Source organism: Anser cygnoides, chromosome 3, assembly GCF_040182565.1.
Source record: "Anser cygnoides isolate HZ-2024a breed goose chromosome 3, Taihu_goose_T2T_genome, whole genome shotgun sequence".
NCBI classification, from domain to species: Eukaryota; Metazoa; Chordata; class Aves; order Anseriformes; family Anatidae; genus Anser; species Anser cygnoides.
Window position 1 is genome coordinate 88,930,097 of NC_089875.1, and position 19,004 is coordinate 88,949,100.

Below are 19,004 nucleotides of genomic sequence, written 5' to 3' on the forward strand. Positions count from 1 at the left end.
ACAGTGACTCCACTACTTCCATGGGCAATCTGTTCCATTGCCTGACTGCTCTTTCTGAGAAGAAATGTCTCCTCATTTCCAATCTGAACCTACCCTGGTGCAACTTGAGGCCAGTCCCTCTAGTCCTATCACTAGTTATCTGTGAGAAAAGGCCGACGCCCAGCTACCCACACCTTCCTTTCAGGTAATTGTAGAGAGCAATAAGATCTCTCCCAAGCTTCCTCTTCCCCAGACTAAACAACCCCAGCTCCCTCAGCCACTCCTCACAGGACTTGTGTTCCAGGCCCTTCACCAGCTTCGTAGCCCTTCTCTGGACACCTTCCAGTGTCTCGATGTCCTTCTTGTAGTGAGGGGCCCAAACTGAACACAGTACTCAAGGTGTGGCCTCACCAGAGCAGAGTACAGGGGGACGATCACCTCCCTGGTCCTGCTGGCTACACTATTCCTGATACAAACCAGAATGCTGTTGGCCTTCTAGGCCACCTGGGCACACTGCCAGCTCATGTTCAGGCGAGCATCGATCAGCACCCCCAGATCCTTTTCCTCTGCACAGCTTTCCAGCCACTCTGCCCCAAGCCCGTAGCACTGCATTGGGTTGTTGTGGCCAAAGTTCAGGACCCAGCACTTAGCCATGTTGAACCTCATCCCCTTGGCCTCTGCCAATCAACCCAACCTGTCCAGGTCCCTCTGCAGGGCCTTCCTACTCTCCGGCAGATTGACACTTCCCCCCAACTTGTTGGTGTCATCTGCGAACTTACTGAGGGTGCACTCTATTCCTTCATCCAAATTGTCAATATAAATATTAAAGATGATGGGCCCCAACATCAGGGGCCCTAATCATTCTCAATCATCCTGTTCTTGTTGTGCTTTCTAACTGAGGTATAAAAAGTATGGTTGAGAGTAGAATTGTCCATGAGCAAATACAAATGCAAAGAAGTGTTAAAAGAATACAGAGTATCTAACTATTACTAATAAGTATAAATAAGCAATGTCTTTGCAACCATTGTAGTAAACAAAATCTTGTTCTGTGTTAAGGACTTCCATATTTTTGACAGCCAAGCATGATAGAAACCTGAAAGGTTTTATTCAAAAAGTGAAAGACTTCTTCTGTAGTAAAATATACTCACAGTGGAACACAGGCACGGTATGTGTTAACATTAATGACCACAGTTGTGAAGGGACAGAAATACTGACAGAAGGCAGAGTTTCCTGGCTGGCCTCCCTGAATCACTTCCCTCAGGTGCTTGTGTTCTAAGCTATGAAATCTGAAGCTGAGCAATGTTTGTGAACAAGAATTCCCTCCTGACCCCATAATCAACAAAAATATAACATTACATCTGGGACGATCTAGGAAATGTTTCTGAATGTACCCGTAGTGACATTCCTTCCTGTGGTCAGGGCATGGTAGCCTGCAAAGTGATTGGCTTTTGGAGATTAACATTATTAAAGGAAAAAAATTACTAATGTAGGCCAAAATTGCAAACTGTTTTGGGAATCAATAAACGTAATAACAGCACTTTTAATAGCAGTAAAGTCAACTGCACAGGAAAGGTGTAAAACAGGTAGGGCTAATTCTACTTTACTATGAGGAAAAAAAAATACAAATGTCTGAACATGAAACTGTAACAGACGGTCTGGCAGTCTTGCTTGTTGACCAAAGGTATTATAAGGGTAGGATACCAACCAGTTTTCAACATTTGCTTGTCCCTCTCCTTGAGGTCACAAACTTTCCTCCAAAATGTCAAGCCATAACACTTTGCTGACAGAGGAAACAAGAAGAGTTGGTAACTCTGCAAGAAATGGCTTGATTCTCTTCATCATCTTCATTATTGCATATAAAAGGCAACACTCCAGTCACAGTAATAGAAACTTGTTTGCAAAGACAGAAGAAACAAGCCAACAGATGCATCTGGGAATCCTTGCCATTTGTAGGCTATGGTTCAGAAAGCTATTTTGGGGAGGGTCTTAAAAAGGAATACTTCTACCTATTAAATACTGAAATGTAGGGAGAAAAAAATTACTTACCTTTATTTCTCCTATTTTTTTTCTCTCCTATTTTTTTCCAGGAACTAGGAACAAATACAGTCCCAGAACTGCCTGCAGAGCAAATGGTAGAATTCAGTGTCACTCTCACTGATCAGGAGTACACAGCTGAACTTAATGACCCCAACTCTCCACAGTACCGACAACTAGCTGCCAAATTTCAGCTACAGGTAAGGAGGTTTAGTGAATGCTGAAACGCTGGCTTTATACCTTGTTTGAGATTCATAACATGAAACTACCTTCATGGTGAGAAAGAACTAGAATCAACCATCCTCACTTAAAGTAGATAATTTCTATTGTCTCAAGACCTTTGGTTTTCCTTCATGTACAGACATCTTTTGCCCTTGTTTAGGCCATCTGTCCAGCTACCAAGCCAGCATCTTGGTCAGCAGTAGAGCCTCAAATAATTGATGAGGAGAATATTGGTCCAACTGTAACTTTAGGCATATAATTTGGGTTGAATCAGGAATTCATGGACACTACTTTGTCATAATTTAATTTCTGTAATAAAACTAATGAGAAATGTAATATAAATGTTAAAAACAATTAGCTACTGTTGTCTGAACTATTCTTCAAAGGACTTCCCATCATTTTGTTGTGCATTACCATAGTTTCCGTAAGAAGTGGAACATCTGTTGTGTCTTTGTATAATTAATAATGATAACTGAATGTTCAGCTATCGTTTATATAGATAGCAATTAATGACAAGATTCCCAAAACGCTCGCTTAGTAAATTTAACAAGTTGCTCATCAGTTTCATGAGTGTTCCTCAGTGCAAGCTATTTCACCATCCTGGTTTATTTTCAGAAAAACAGTGAAGAAAGTTTTTGCAGAACAGATAAAAAGTGGCTTCTCTGGAGATTTCCAGTATTACCCTCAAAAAGAACTGCCTGCTGACTTTGGTTGTCACATATTTAATGATGCAATTCAGCAATCTGACTTTTGAGTTATTTCATTAATTTTAAAATCTTGCTATAACATGCAAGTAGAATATAAGGAAGTGTATATAGGAGGGGGAAAAATGTAAAGTTTCTTGATTGTTAGGTTATTTTCCACTGTCATGAAACTCTATCTGTCCACATTAAAGAATCCAAAGCTATTCTGGACATGAGATGTTGACTAGATAATGATTAACCGTCCAGTACCATGAAATACAGCTGATACACTTTCCTCCAAACAATTCCACAGAGGATGCATTATTACTTGCATAATTACATAAATATTACTTCTGCACCACTTTCTAGAGTCAGACCAAGACTCAAAATGAAGTAGTTACCTCAGTTCCTTTCTTGCTGTCCTGTAGTGAGAGATGGGCAAAGGAATTATAGATGATAGCGCATTTTCTGCACTAGACATTAGCTTCTCTTCTGTTTGGGGGGAGGGGGGGTGGCAGGAAGAAAAAAAAAGACATCTAGGTTGATACCATGTGGCTGATATTGTGATAAAATTAGTGATAATAATATTGTGATAATATCCTGATTTTCTTCTACTTCTTCACTTAACTTACCTTAGAGATACAGAGAAAGCTGTAGGTCTGACTGCACATTCCTTACCAGTTCTGACAAATGCTCACTCATGAATAAATGAGCTTTAAATTTATATGGGGTTTGAATGGAAATATAAAGCTAAGAAAGAAAAAAGACCTCCACTTTTTACCTCATGTACATATAAACGATATGCTGAATTAAAAGTACCTTGTCCCTCAAGAAGTTTTTTCATTTCTTTTTAAGTGCTGAATTCCCTCAGCTCAACAGGTTTTGCTAGAAGATGAAATGCCTAGATGATATGTTGCCTGATACTTAACAGGACCAGAAAATGAATCAGAAAAGAACAGTGGAACTGTGCCTTTAAAAAAATCCATCTTCTGACACAAAAGATGTACATCAAATACTCATTTTTGTTTAGCTACAACAGAAAAAGACCAATTTGTGCTTACCAAGTCAGTTGGAGTTCAAAACATTATTAGTTATTGAGGTGCTGATAGAAACATGTTATTCTAGTCTGAAAAATGTATACAGAATTCATATTCTCTGCTCATTATTTATTCTTCATATTGACTCTTCTATTCAAAAACATGTAATTGTACAATTGTTTGCATTTGAATTGAAAATATATGAAGTGATTCTATTTGTATGAGACAGTTAAAACTTTCATTTATAAAGAAGTTCACAGATATTCTAAATACATCTACATGTGGTTAGTATTTCAAAATAATTAAGTTTACAGTTAAAGTGATTTGAATGACAAAACAATTTATGAACCAAAACAACTGAAAATAAGAAAAACATTTTATTCAATGCATGTTGCTTGACTCTCTCTGTTATGTAAATAGGTGATAATCCAGTTAATAACTACATTACCTTAAAAAAGGCATATTTTGTACTTTATTTTGTCTATTAACAGGTAATACAGGCAGCATGTACAAACCAAATATTCTGTTTAAGTTGAGCAAAGCTGATACCACAAAAAGAGCACTTAAAATTCTTTCCTAAGGCTATTTCCAAAATACGAAAAATATAATCTAGTTATTTAATATTTGGTTTTGCTTTTTAGTAGTAGAAATTATACTGGATTAATGAGTTTATGTTTTTCTGTAGATGCAAAAAATATTTGAGAAGCTTCCAGGATTTAAAGAAATCCACGTATTAGGATTTAAGTAAGTAAGAAAATGGGACTTACATTTCTATTGGAAGAGACCTATTAATAGTGGAGTATGTATTACTATAAACAGAAAATAGTTCTCTGGGAACAATACAGTGACAATATGGAGAGAAGCGCAAACACATTCAAAGTGAGACTATGAGCATTTGAATTATTGAGAAGTAGCTTTGATTCTCTGTGGGAACTAGAAATCCTACTGCAGGTGAAGTAATAAATGTTTTGAAATTGTTTGTTTGCTAGCAACATTGTATTAAGCAATTTCTTAAATGACAAGGCAAAGAGAGTTAAGAGCATGATGATTTAGGTGGCTACTTTTTTGTGTATGGATCCTGTGCTCTTCATAGATCAAAGTGAAGGTGCCTTGGAAAGAGAAGGTTGCAGGAGGATACATGTTCACAGTTATAAAAGTTTTCCAATAGGTTGCTCCCAGGTATGTCAAACAATTAAAATGCTTTATTTTTTAATAGATTCCTGTTCTGTCTTGCCATTTCTGTTAGTGTTAGCTTCCTTGTATGTTTACTGCTGATAAAACTACTGTATAATTTTTCAATAGAGAATCTACGATTTCTTTCAAAAACTGAATATTTCATTTGTTAATGTTTCCACAGATAACACATAAGGTAAAGAGTCAAGGGAACGCCAAATTACTAACAATAATAAACAAACAAAAAAAAAGAAAACAAAGAAAGAGAAGGAAGACACAGAAATATGTGGGCTTATGGCACAGTACCAGGAACATTTAGCCCTTCTAGTAATATTTAATACATGTTGAAGAACATTCATATCACAATGCAATTTTAGACAAAGCATATTTCTTCCCAGCTTTTCCCTCTGCAAAATTGCTGGGAAACAGGAGAGAGGAGAGCAAAACAGAATGAAAATTATTGCTTAACATTTTGATAATGAATGGAAGAAAATAGAAGGCTGGCTACTGCATGACCAGCTGAGGAAATCTGTAGTAGCACCTCATGGTTACAACTTACATTAAGTAATATGTTTCAGTTGTGACTCAGAGAGATCTGTGATCTGTTTAGTAAATTGGTCTTAGATTTCAGGAGCTGATAAATACATTCATCAACAAGGATGACAAGGATTGCTGCCCATCATCTATTTAGTTAGCTCCTGAGAACTACAGATCAGCGAAGACAGGCCTTAGATATGTTGCTGTTCGTTCTCCTTTGCCCGTATTTCCTCATTTATTAGCAGCATATCCCAAAAAGCAAGATGGACTGACAACATTAGAGATGTGCCAGACAATTCATCAAGGAAAATAACAAAATAACAGGGCATTATATTACAGAAGGTCAATATAGGCATGTCCTCCAGAGGTGATTAATAGGTCATTACCCCTGAGACTAGGATCTGAGTAGGCACCATGAATGGTTAAGAGTAATAGTTGCTACTACTATTGTCAAAAGTGTTTACTACCACCACAAAGATATAAAATAACAATGACAGTGCTCAAATTGTGTCATTTGTAGTGAGAAATAGGAAAGCTATTTCAAATATTTCAGACTATCAAGGTAAAGTAAAATTCTTGTTTTTTCACTCAAAACATGATGTTTTCCATTGTTTGGAAGGGAAACAGTGTAATGACGGAGAGTAGGCTGTCATTTTCACACAGAGATAAAAATTATAGATGACACACAGCAGATAAATTGTCAAGAGCTGTTTTTGATGTGGAAGTGATTTACCAGTATATATGAATCTTTGTTTTTCCTTCTTTTGCAATCCTTTATCACACCCTTTTTCTGTGATGAAATGAAGACAGAAGAAGGAGAAAGATGGGTAATTTATCTTTAATTCATAATGAAGATAGATCATTTTATAGAGTAATAAATGCAGATAAATAATAGGTCTTTATCTTGATGTGACAAAATGAATTGATTTGTGTTCTGCTCAGGTACGAAATCTGTGATATAAAAAAGCAGGGCCAGCTTTTACTATAACCTGAAAGGTTCATGCAAACAAATTTCATTAGGACCTCTCTAAAGGGAAGGAAACTGACCTAAGAAAATTCATATTCAGATGACAAAAGATCTCTATCAGTCATAAACTTACAGTAAAAACAATAAGAAAAGTTCATATTTAAATCTTTATTTTTGATCATCTGTTTCCTAGCTGTGCTTCCATATATACATTATCTTCAATAAGTATGTGGGATTTGATTTGTTAACTCTGTTACCAGGCCGAATAGAATGGCAAAGATATCAGTTACCAGCTTGATAAAATGCAGGAAGTTGCTGAATCCTTCTACAAAAAACTACAGCCTTTTGTTGATGCTTAGGAGTGTTCCTGAAGAATAATTTGTTTGGAACTTCCCAGAATTTCTCTTTTACACATAGTTTTAAAGGAAGGAATCTCTAGTTCTTTTTCTGGATTCTTGCAATGTCATGTAAATGTATAGCACATACTAGGTAAGGTGAAATTCCTCTCTCCAGCTATTTGATGTTGTAGAAAGCAACTAATGTTTTGTTATTTTTCATGTTAATTATGTAAATTTAGCAAATGAAAAGTGATGTATTAATAATAGGGAAGACTCAAGTCTTCTGCTGAACAAGTACATCTAGGGAGAAGCTATACACACTCATTTGAACTTTGAAAAACTGACTCCCATTGTGAAATGTGATTTGCTTGCCACGTGAGCTGAATTTCCTGGCTGTTAAAATTAAAAAAAGTTGTCCCTGATACGATAGGATTTTTGATAATCTGTAGTTTTATGAACTTGCTAATCCCTTTTTATAGGTTCTTGTATAATTAATAGGTGATTATAACTTCTAGTAACTGCTAGCAGGCACTTATGATTGTTTAAACCAATAATCAATGAGTTCAAATCATATTACCTGCTCCACAGGTCTCTGAGTAGTCATCTTAGACTGGATTATGTTAGAACATTTTTATAATCTTTCAATATTGGAATTTTAATTAAAAAGAATGCATAAAAGGAAAAGAAAAAAAAGCTAAGGTACAGCAAAAGTAATTTTAAGGTGACGGGTTCATTAGAAAGCAGTATATCTATGTAATTCTTACAGGAGAAAATATGTTGTGGTTGCATGAATGTTTCTGTTCATTTGTAAAAAACAGGCCTCACCCATTAACTGTTTTTGCTGCACTGAACATTTTTGCATCTTCCCCTGGCAGATCAAGCAGCACTATAGCACGATACGTGGTAAACTTTGAGAGAGATGGCTCAGAAATCAAAAGCACTGCAGATGACATCTCAACTATTGGATCAAATAAGGTTGAAAATGAAAAGACTCTGCTTTCTCCAAAGGAAGAGAGGGAGATATCAGCAAATAAATTCACAGTAACGGACCTTCAGCAACTGGTTGCCACAGCACTCCATGAAGACAGGTCCCTGCCAGTGGACCTTGGGACACTTCGATTTACTGACGGTCAGTAGGCAGTCCAGTAGCAGGCACAAGTCTGAAATTTGCTCTTGCAAATTTATTCAGTTTCAGTACCTTCTCCTTTGCTTTGCTCACAGATCATTTTCATCTGATGTATCCCAGTCTCTTAAGTGCTGCACAGCATTCAAAGGATGCAGAGAACAAAGTTAAATTTTATAGCAAAATATAATTTTATATAATTATATAGCCTAACTTCAAATCACATTGAAGAATCTGTTTTTCTTGTTTGTTTGTTTAGAAAGTCTGGGTATTTTGCACACTAGGACAAACAAGAGGAGAAGCAAACAGAAAGATATCATGAATATTCACTAAATCATTCTGATTTCCCAGTATGGACAGCCTCCTTTCTTTAATAAGAGAAAAAAAGAAAAAAATCCTCTAAACAAAACCTAGATTTTGAAAAGCTAAGCCTCCATTGTGAGCAAGTCATCTAACCTCCCATTGGAGAAACAAAGGTACACCTTAAAGAGCATTTGATCTCAATCTAAAAACAGTGGCATGAATCATTTTTCTCTCTGAAACAGAGAGGAAGTGTAGAAGACAAGTTTAGGATATCACTAAAGCTTGTTCAGAAGAGCCCCAGCAGGAGGTTGAAGGGCTACATCTAGTCCAGTAATCCAGCTAATAAGCATCCCCTTTATAGCCCAACAATAATTTTTTCAAAGCTAGTGTAGACCTAGTTTTGGGGAGATGGATTAAAAATGGAGAAATTTTTTTAAATATTTCTCATATGTATATTTGTCAAAATGATGTTAAAACACACACCAGATCTTAGCCAGAAAGTTTCATCTAGAAACAGAAGCATTTTCTTCCTTCTAAAAATGTTTAGATGAACTAATATGGTCAGTATTATTAAAATATCGTATTTGAAGATAGATTGAAAGTGCCAATTTCAGAAAAACAACTTGCACGCATATGTGTTTAAAGAACTCCTTTGAGAGGGTTAAAGAAGCAACTGGGCACAAAAGCCAAAGCAGTAGGAGTAACAATAGCATAGACTTTGGGTAAAACTGAAAAAAATTTAGTCTTAATGAACAGCACGATATCATGAGTCATCATAACCCATGTGGATTTAACTGAGTGGTTCATACTTTAACTGATTTTAATCATTCATCCAGCTATGCCTGGTTCAGCCCTCTGCAGACCTATCCCATTTATACTAAATAAAGAATACAAAGAACACCGCATATGAAACGCCTGCTTTCTTAATAATTGCCAGTTTAAATTGAAATTTATGCCTCTCTGTTCTTAACATGTGTTTTTTTTTAAAAGTCATCTTTAATGGAGAATAGTTTTAACATTGTTTTTACTGAATTTACATGTTTGAAGACTATTCAGTGTGCCATTGCTGAAATACGGCTCACTCTCTCTCCCTCTTTTTTATTTTTTCAGACTCTGTTAAACCACCTAGTGATTTTGATAATGATATCCAGGCCATGGTCACTATTCCTCTGGCAGGCCCTGATTTGGTGAGTTAATTCCAGTTGATTTAGTTATTTATTTCACCATGAGAAATGAACTTAAACACTGTGAAGAAGTTTGTAAATGTACAGAATAATGCTCTTATGCAAAAATACATATCAAGGAAACAATGGTTCACTAATTCAGTAGCGCATCTCAATGAAAGAACAGCAATTGACAGGGTTAACAAAGGTCATCTTTCTTTGATCATTTTTAAAATAAAAGGCAATGTGATTAGGATCACATGCACGTACCAAACGTTTTATATATCCCACAACATCATGCTGAATTATAGTTTGCAGGTTCCTGTTACTAAAGATTACTGTCCTTTTTAGCAATGAAAGTTAAAAATAATAATGAACCATAGAGCAACTTGGGTTGCAAGGGACCTTAAAAATCATCTAGTTCCAACCTGTCATGCCACCCACTAGATCTTGTTGCCCAGGACCCCGTTGAACCTGACATTGAACATTTACAGGGATGGGGCATACACAACCTCTCCGGGCAACCTGTTCCAGTGCCTCACCACCCTCTGAGCGAAGAATTTCCTCCTAAGCTCTAATTTCTATCTCCCATCCTTTAGTTTAAAATCATTCCCTTCTGTCCTGTCATTGTCTGCCCAAGCAAAAAGTTGCTCTCCACCTTTTTTATAATCCCCCTTTAAGTATTGGAAGGCTGCTATAAGGTCTTCCCAGAGCCTTCAGCCTGGAGAAGAGAACAGCCCCAGCTCTCTCAGCCTTTCTTCACAGGAGAGGTGCTCCAGCCCCTTGATCATCTTTGTGGCCCTCCTCTGGACCTGCTGTAACTGCCCCACATCCTTGTTGTGCTGGGGGCCCCAGACCTGGATGCAGCACTCCAAGTGGGACCTCACAAGGGCAGAGCAGAGAGGGACAATCTTCTCCCTTGACCTGCTGGCCTCTCCTTTGTTGATGCAGCCTAGGATGCAGTTGGTCTTCTGGGCTGCAAGAGTACACTGCTGGCTCATGTCAAGCTCTTCATCCATCAGAACCCTCACGTCCTTCTCTGCAGGGCTGTTCTCAATGAGTTCTTCTCCCAGTCTGGGATTGCCCCAACCCAGGTGCAGCACCTTGCACTTGGCTTTGTTGAACCTCATTAGGCTTACATGGTCCCACTTCTCAAGCTTGTCCAGGTAATGAAAACTACTCTTTAAAACCTTTTTCCCTTTGAATTCCTTTTTTTTCAGGAGGATGCCATGGGTGCAGAACTCCCCTTGGGTTATCCTAGCCCAGCAACAGTGGGCCAAACAGGAGACGTCTTGGTCAATGAATTTATAACTGAAATACCTGTGCTGAGTGGAGAGATCAGTGCACCTGAAGACTTTGATAATAATTTTGTCTCATCTGAACCTGTGTACCCTACCAAACCCCCCAGAGAAGTATCTCAGGACAAATCTTCTCCAGCCACAGAAGATACCACTACTGGTTACCAAAGTTTCACAGTGCCTTTCAATGTTCTGGTTAGTACTGACAGTTCTCCAAAACCAGAAAATTCCTATTTGCCTCCTCCAGCAGATGAGTCAGCTAGCAATGACTTAGTCACAGGTGACTATGAGTCTCCGACGGAGCAGGCTATCACTCTGGCTGTTTATACTACTGGTAGCTTTACCCCACCTAATCTCCTGCAAGCCACAGATGAGAATACTGAAGCTGAGAGGAAGAAGGAACTGGCTGGAATAACAGAACTACCTTTGGAAGAAGCTGACCAAGACAGTCTGTTTGGCCAAGGTAAGGTGCTAAAGACTTTTACATAAGAAAGAATAGTAGAGATCCAGTTGTTATTACACATATAGTCATATGTAAGTACACTAAACATTTTTCTAACTTTTCATTTTCATTTGTTAGAAAAATATTTCTGGACCATCAAAGGTGAAAAATATAATTTGCATTTCTGATGCCCACTTCAAGAAAATCTTAATGTATTTGACTTTGAGGTTAACAACATAAAAACAACAACAAAAATAAAACAACAAAACACAAACGCAAAGGCATAAGACAGGGTTTGTACAGGGTATTATGGTAGAACTTCAAAATTTCAAAAAGCCAGAGCAAAAAGACATACCAGAAAAACAAATAAATAAATGAAATCCCAGCTAACACAAATGAGAACAATTCCAGCATTTAAAACATGGAAGGTAAATTACTATGTGTTCTACAGACAGGTCTGGATGATAGCCACAAATGTATCATGAAATAATTTATTCCAAGCAAGGTGTACTCTGGCTCAGAAAAGTTTACATTTCTGCAGATCTGATGAATGTAAATACTTTTTTAAAAAATTACTATTTTTCATGTTTGTTTATTCAATTTTTTTCATACAATAGGAATTTAATGGTACTCAGAGATACGAGAAAAAAATAATAAAAAAATATATACATGCATATGTTTGAGTGGAGAGAAGTCCGCATGATCTTACCCTAAAAATGTACATGATAGCCATGTTTTGCACAGCTATAAGGAAAGTGTTTACCGTGCAAATTAAAAATGTTAGGACAAAGACTTTAGGGTCAGCTTTAAGGCACAGGCATATTAGGCTTTTCCCTAGAGCAACAAAATCTCAGTAAGGCTGATGCCTCCCTCAAATCTATCAGTGGCCTGGAAAGCCAACCTGGCCTCACCAACTCAGCATTACATCAGCAAACTTTAATTTTATTTACATTTCTAAGAAGCCTGTGCTTTGTAAGATGCAAGAGGTCACTACAAACACGTGAGTAGAATTAATTCTTGGGTGAATAATCAGATGTGTTTTGGCTCAGATTTTTGGCTGACTGTCCGAACAGAAAAGCAGAAGGCAGGCAAGAAGGCATGGTAATTCTAGGTCCCCAGAAATGTCATGCTCAGCGTTTCTAAGTTTGCTCCCTGCTGCAGGGAATGCCCCTGCTCCCACAGGAAGCTCTGATCTACCCCTGCTCTCTCAGCTCCCTTCTTGCTTAATCCTTGGCCTTTCAAGACCCAGCCTGCACCCCAGAAGCCTCTCGGAGAGAGCGCAATGAACACACCCCCTTCTTTCAAGTTCCTCCTGACCCAGCATGCACAGAATTTGCGAAAATTTCTCCCTCCTGCCCAGCATCAACCTGTAAGCCAAGGGGAAAATGCCTGTGTAGTGTTGAATCAGTGGCACTGCTCTTTCTGGATCCAGTAAATACCACGATGTCCATTTTAAGGAATAAAGAATATAAAAGCTGCCACTTGAGATCACACACCACCGAAACCCCAAGCAGGGAAGAGCACAGAATACTCCATGGTCATGTTATTGCACATGGCAGTTTCTCTGGTAGTTGGAGTTAACTGTTGTTACCTTTTTAAGTGTTACAGTTCTGCTGCATAAAATGCAAGGGTTTACCTTCTACTGAAATAGCAGATTCTCACACATGGAAAACTCTGGATGCATTCTGTTGTGTTTTTCAGTGGCAAGAATATCACGTGCCATGACTTAGCACGAGCCATCCTCATTGTGTGTGCAGGTTTATCACATGTACTAAGTAAGAAATTTCCATTCTGTACTCTTGCTTTTATACACAGAGTTTTGAAGTGAAAGAAAAGCAAATGCTTTATAATTAATGGAGTGACATAAAATTTAGAAAAACACTTCTTACAAGAATTAACTGTGAGATGGTCCTGAAAGTTAAGTTTGTGATAAAAAGTGTTAAACACAACTATTTTAAAAAGCTTACTGAGAAGTCTTACAATGCTACTGATAAAAGTACAGCATACCTTTAAATAACATTTATTATTACTGTTGAAAAGCGTTACATTTGCAGGGGGGAAAAAGACATGCATTTTTCATTCTATTCACTCATTGGGTTAGGGACTCATCATAAAACAACATAAAACTACATATCTGTTTCGTGTTTTGCTACATAACTGAAAAACCTTGTAGCCTAACAGCTCACAGTGACAAGAGAAGTTGGGGCTTACCAAAAATACAGAGCAATGTATGCAGAGGATACTAGATCCATTATTTTTCTTCAGATCAAAAATTGTAAAGAATGTGTTGACTGCAATATTTTACAGTTACTGCCTGAGTGCTTCTCACTGGATGGGAGGAGGGACACAGGAGATGGGGCCTCTCTGGCCCCAAGGTTCAAGCTTGCTTGATTATTCCCCACTGTCAGGGTATGACCACAGTTCCTTTGGCCCTCACATAGGCTCTGTTACCTCAGGTCAAAATTAGCTGTTGTGTTTCTAAATGATCCTCAGAGACAATACACTGCATAGGTTAATGACTTTCAATGTCATCACGCAAATGTCAGGACCAAGGGAAATGTTAGGAAGGGTAATACAAATGGAAAGTTCACTGGTAGAAGAAATTCAGATTTTGTCTACAAATTTTTCTCATATAATTAGAAATCCAGAAAAAAAAAAAAAAAGGGAAAAAAAAGAACTTTTGCTTCTTCCTAAAGCCATTATTACCTGTGCCATACAGCATGTAATTTTTCACTTAAAAAGAATTGGATCTTCTGTATGTGTAGGTGTACGTGAGTGTAGGTTTGATCTTGTAAACATCTTTTGGGACTAACCCTTTGAACACTACTTTCAGAAATTATTTTGTTTCACCTTTGGCTTAGAACCTATCAGTCTGCAAAACAAAATGAACTGCCTAAAACTGCTTAAAAAAAAAAAAAAAAAAAAAAACTTCCTGAAAATAACGCCCACTATCTTGCTTGTCCTTCTTGAACATGAGTTATGTTTAAAACAAGCATTAGCATGTAAGAGTTCCGTCATCATCTCTGCAAATGAGTAGTAGGAGAAAAATAAGCGTTCCTTCTCTAAAATGGCGGGATGCCATGTTAGCAATGACACATAGCTGTATGTATTATTTTTGCTTAAAATCTTCTAGTACACAAAACATACTACATACTTAACCTAAGAGAGATGTTGTACATTATTTACTGAGTTCTTAAAAGACTAAATTGTGTATACCCTTTAAAACTTTTTCTCTTTTTATAGCTTTTTCTATTTTGGCAGTATTGTGTACAGTATCCCCTGTATTCTTTTCTTTTTCTAGATGTTGCATATTTTGTAGAAAGTGACAGAATTAGATCTGGAAATTCAGGACTTACTTAACATTTATGACAGAGGTTTTATTAAAGTCAGCAGTACTGGTGATATTAACTGTAATATTGCAAACAAAATTCATGACTAGCAGGTAGAGATTTTTCTCACTGTGCCTGGTTTCATTTGATAGCTACTAAGAAATAGTAATCTTTTAACTGTTGCTGGTGTGAAACAGCAGGAACTACTTAAATGGTGTTGTATAAGATTGGACTGAGGATTAGGGTTTAAAGAGTTGCCTGCAATTGTACTACGTTTATTTCCAGCCAATTTCCCACCCTACAATCCAAAAGATAGAGTAAATTTTCCTCATTGCATGCTTAGAACTGTATAAAACTAAATTTACGCATCTTCAGCATGAAAGGAAGAGATGGGTAGCATAAATAGCTTAGTCTGATGTTCTTTTATTTGTCCCCATCAGCTTTACATTTCACAGATGGAGTTAATTGCATTGGTTATCACATGCACATAACTAGAGGCTAAACATTACTACAGATTCCTGAACACTGAATAGCTAAAATCCATTCCAGCTACTTCAGTTGTACCTACCTGAAGTCTTTGAGCAAAGCAATGTTACAAAATAAATAAATAAAAACCTGTTACAGCTCCTGGAAAGGTAATAAGATCTGCAAACTCACACAAAGTGCACATAAATTTCTGTGTACAAGATCTAGGGAAAGGAGAGTAAAAATCAGGTGAGGAGTAAAATTAATGAGAGGTGTCCTTTTAAGTCATGCAGGGGGGATTTAGTAGGCTTGGTCAGGCAGTGGAAGAAGTGAGCCAGGAGTAGTAGGTGTATGCTCATTCTGGATGGTGATGGTGTCCATGGGCAGTAATGGGGGGACCAGTGAGAATTAGAGAGCTGTGATGGTTGTTACTCCAGGCCTTGAAGCAGACCAGAACTACCAGGAAGATACTAAGCTGTCTTTAAGTAAGCCTCAAATTTGAATTTCAAATTATGTTTTGAGATTTCTCAAAAGAACTAAGAGAAAAGCCCTCATACATATTTCCAGGCCTCTTATTGGAAAGTTATGAAATACCTGGATTAGATATCGGGGTTTAAACTTTTGACTAGTTATAAAAAGGTTTTTCTTTGCTGTAGTACCTTCCAAATTTGGTCTGTCGTTTTCCATTTACAAACAGTGCAAGCAAAACTCATCTTTTCTACTGAGATACCTTTTTGGTGTTTTCTAGCATTCTTCTTTCTTCCTCTTTTTTTCCCTCTGGTGTTGACTCATCACTCTCTCTTCTGTATGATTAAATTTCTTCTCCCTTTCTTTGCAGTCTTCCCGTGACTCTACCATAAACAGTATGACCATTCAGAATGGAAGCCCTTTATGTTACATAAGACAGCCTGTTATTTCAAAATCCAATAAAATTTCAGCATTTAAAAAAAAAAAAAGGCAAAAAAATGTAAACAGATAAAAGTGTTCATGAAGTCTGCAACAACAATAATGAAATACTTTGACTTCCTAAACAGGAAGAAGAATTTTACATTGTATTTGTTTTAACTGTAGCTACTTACATATCATATAATCTGGGTAAAGGGTTATCCCCAAATACTGACGATCACAGAGGAAACAATATTTCTGGATATGTTATTCCAGAAATATAGGACAAAATAAAGCTAGCACTAAATTACTTCAGCTACTCTATTATACTTACATGTCTTTGTCTTACCAACCTCAAGAACCACTTGAGAGAAGAAGACTGCAGAACATATCACAACGTTTTTCCTATGATGGAAAAAAAAAAAAAAAACACAGCCGAGTATGTGGTGGTCACATCTCTATATGTGTAACTGATAAGAGACTCATTCATTTTAGTAATTGCTCTTGTGTTTGTGCACCCTTGTTGTGAGTGGCATCCTTTGATTTCTTCCTCCTGCCCAGCAATTAATTCAGTTGCATATTCCTCTTCCCTCCCTACTATTTCCTGGTAATATCTAGGAAAAATAATAATAATTTTTTGGATGTTTGGGGATTCTTTCTGCCTCTGGTTCATTCCCAACTACCTGAGGGCTATCTGTGGTTACAACAGCTTTCTATTTGGCATAACCAGCAATGTCATGGAAATGAAAACCCCATTACTTCTAGCAAGAATGGCTCCAGATGTTCTCAGGATTGGAATTCACACGTTCTTTGTGCCAGGAATGCTGACCAGTTTATTCACATCACTGGTTATACACGGTAAGAATTCCTCTGTTTTCCTTGCCTGCTTTTCTGTTTTTCTTTGACATTAAAATGACTGACTTTTCTCAACATTCTCCTTCATCAGATTATCTTGGTGCCCTTTCACTGGTTGCTTGCTGATTCAGATGTGCAAAGAATGTTTTTCACGAAAGTACTGCTTTAGTCTGATGGTTGGAAGAGTGAGCAGGTAGGTGTAGCTGTGTGATTTTCTCAAGCATTATAGAAAATATCGATAAAGCTATCTCTAAATTGAAGATGAGGCTGAATGCAAAAATTTCAGCAGGCCTATATTAAGATAAAACAGTATTAAGAAAAAGTTCATTGTATGTGCATGATCAAGTTAGAATTACATATTCAGAGTACTACAGATATCCTGAAAAGTCCTAAAGGTTTTATAGTATGTGATCAGTGTGTGGCCAAAATGTGATGAGAGCTTGCTGCTCACATGCAGTAAAAAGCCATATGGATCCCTTTTAGTGTACTCTGTAGTTATTATTGTTTTTTAAGTGTTTAAACTGCCTGCTCCCTCACAATAGTGCTCAGTATTTTGAGCTGTTCAAATTCAGAATTCAACCACAATTACATTTTAACAGGCTAAGTCAGCCCTAAGGCATCTGGTCCAAAAGCATTATCAATATCACTAAAATTGAAAGGCATACTTACAATACAACATAGTGTAAAACTAGCAGGATCTTCCCAGTTAGATACTTTCCATCTCTCTCTTACTTGTTGCATTTTAAAACTATGAAAAGAAAAAGAGATTACCTACATCCAAGGTGCACTATTTTAGAAAAATAAAATGGTCTTCATTCTGTGACATTCATTCCATTACTGCCGTGTTTTTCAAATATAAGTAGTGGTATAGTATGGAATAAAAAAAAAAAAGTATTCAGTGGATTCATGTATCTTTGCATATCTAAAAGTACTCATCTGATGACAAGATCTTATGATAGCCACAGGTTTTAACTTTCTAATCTCATGTTTGTCTTTTCTGTTTTTAGGTCCTTGGGTCAATATTCTACTTGAATGTATATCATGTGACTTCTATTCTGTTTTTACCATTTCACAAACTAATAAACTTGTCTGATTGGCCCATGACCTAGAAAAATTTGCTCTTATTTTTCCTATCACACAGTAGAGAAAAACAGAGAAAGTGGAGAGGGATTTGGAGGATATTTTCAGTTCTGAAGGACAGGTAGTGTAACTTGTCAGAATTTGTTTCTAATCATTCGAAAGTAAAATATATCAAAAATAATATTCATGGTTCTATGTTCTCCATCTAGGCAGCTCCAAAACTGTATCATCAGTAGCATGTAAGAATTTTTGTGACATTTGGATGGCTACTGCTTCATGTTTCCAGGCATTTGTAAAGCTCTAGGTTGCTGTTTTCACACATTCTTCCATATTTAAAACTCATGAAAGACACTTTTCAAATTTAACTGTATACCACTGCAATTGGAACAACTGGAAAAAGAACCAGTAATCCTCCTGAAGCTATGGTTTTAAGCAAAGTATTTTTTATTCAAATTTGACTCTATTCCTTTGTAAAAGCATATTCATATTTGCAAATTCACTGCTTCTCAGTTTTGTTTCTCCATTTAATTCATTGATGTGAATACCAGTCAAGTTTAGACTTCTCAGTTCAGTATGGTATCTTACATGTTTACGATATATTTTAATACGATTTTAAAATGATAGCAAATGGTGTAGAACTTTTAACACGAAATAGCCTTCCAGAAATGGAAGTCACAGCAGCCTCAGGCAGTTTTGATCTTTTCATTGTAAATGAAAGTGGATTTCACTGAAGTCAGTGGAGGAGTTCTGTTGGTTTCACTCAACATTATAACTGGCTTCTGGAGAGTTCATATAGGCAGACAGAATGACAGCCCTAGGTCATTCTGGCTCTCATGTTCTGGTCTTACAGATAGAAAGACAAAATTAATCAGTAATTATGTGCTGTAAGGCATTTGTTCTGACATGTTAAGTTAATGATCCTTTTCCCCATTAGTTTTCTTAATCCTCATCTTACTTGTTCCCTAGTTAAAAATGAAAGACCTCAAACACATCAGTATTTTACCTATTATATATATATATACATATATGTATATACATATACACGTACATGTGTATACATATACATATGTGTATATATATATATATATATA

General features: G+C 36.8%; 1 protein-coding gene across 1 annotated transcript in view; it reads left to right on the top strand.

The window, feature by feature from the left end:
• Nucleotides 1-19,004, top strand: part of IMPG1 (interphotoreceptor matrix proteoglycan 1) — a 57,094-nt gene that overhangs the window by 23,287 nt on the left and 14,803 nt on the right. The window contains exons 7-12 of the mRNA XM_066994663.1: nucleotides 2,067-2,213; nucleotides 4,641-4,699; nucleotides 6,472-6,492; nucleotides 7,846-8,099; nucleotides 9,507-9,583; nucleotides 10,780-11,320. Coding sequence (XP_066850764.1) covers nucleotides 2,067-2,213; nucleotides 4,641-4,699; nucleotides 6,472-6,492; nucleotides 7,846-8,099; nucleotides 9,507-9,583; nucleotides 10,780-11,320 — 1,099 coding nt within the window. The remainder of the gene's footprint in view (nucleotides 1-2,066; nucleotides 2,214-4,640; nucleotides 4,700-6,471; nucleotides 6,493-7,845; nucleotides 8,100-9,506; nucleotides 9,584-10,779; nucleotides 11,321-19,004) is intronic.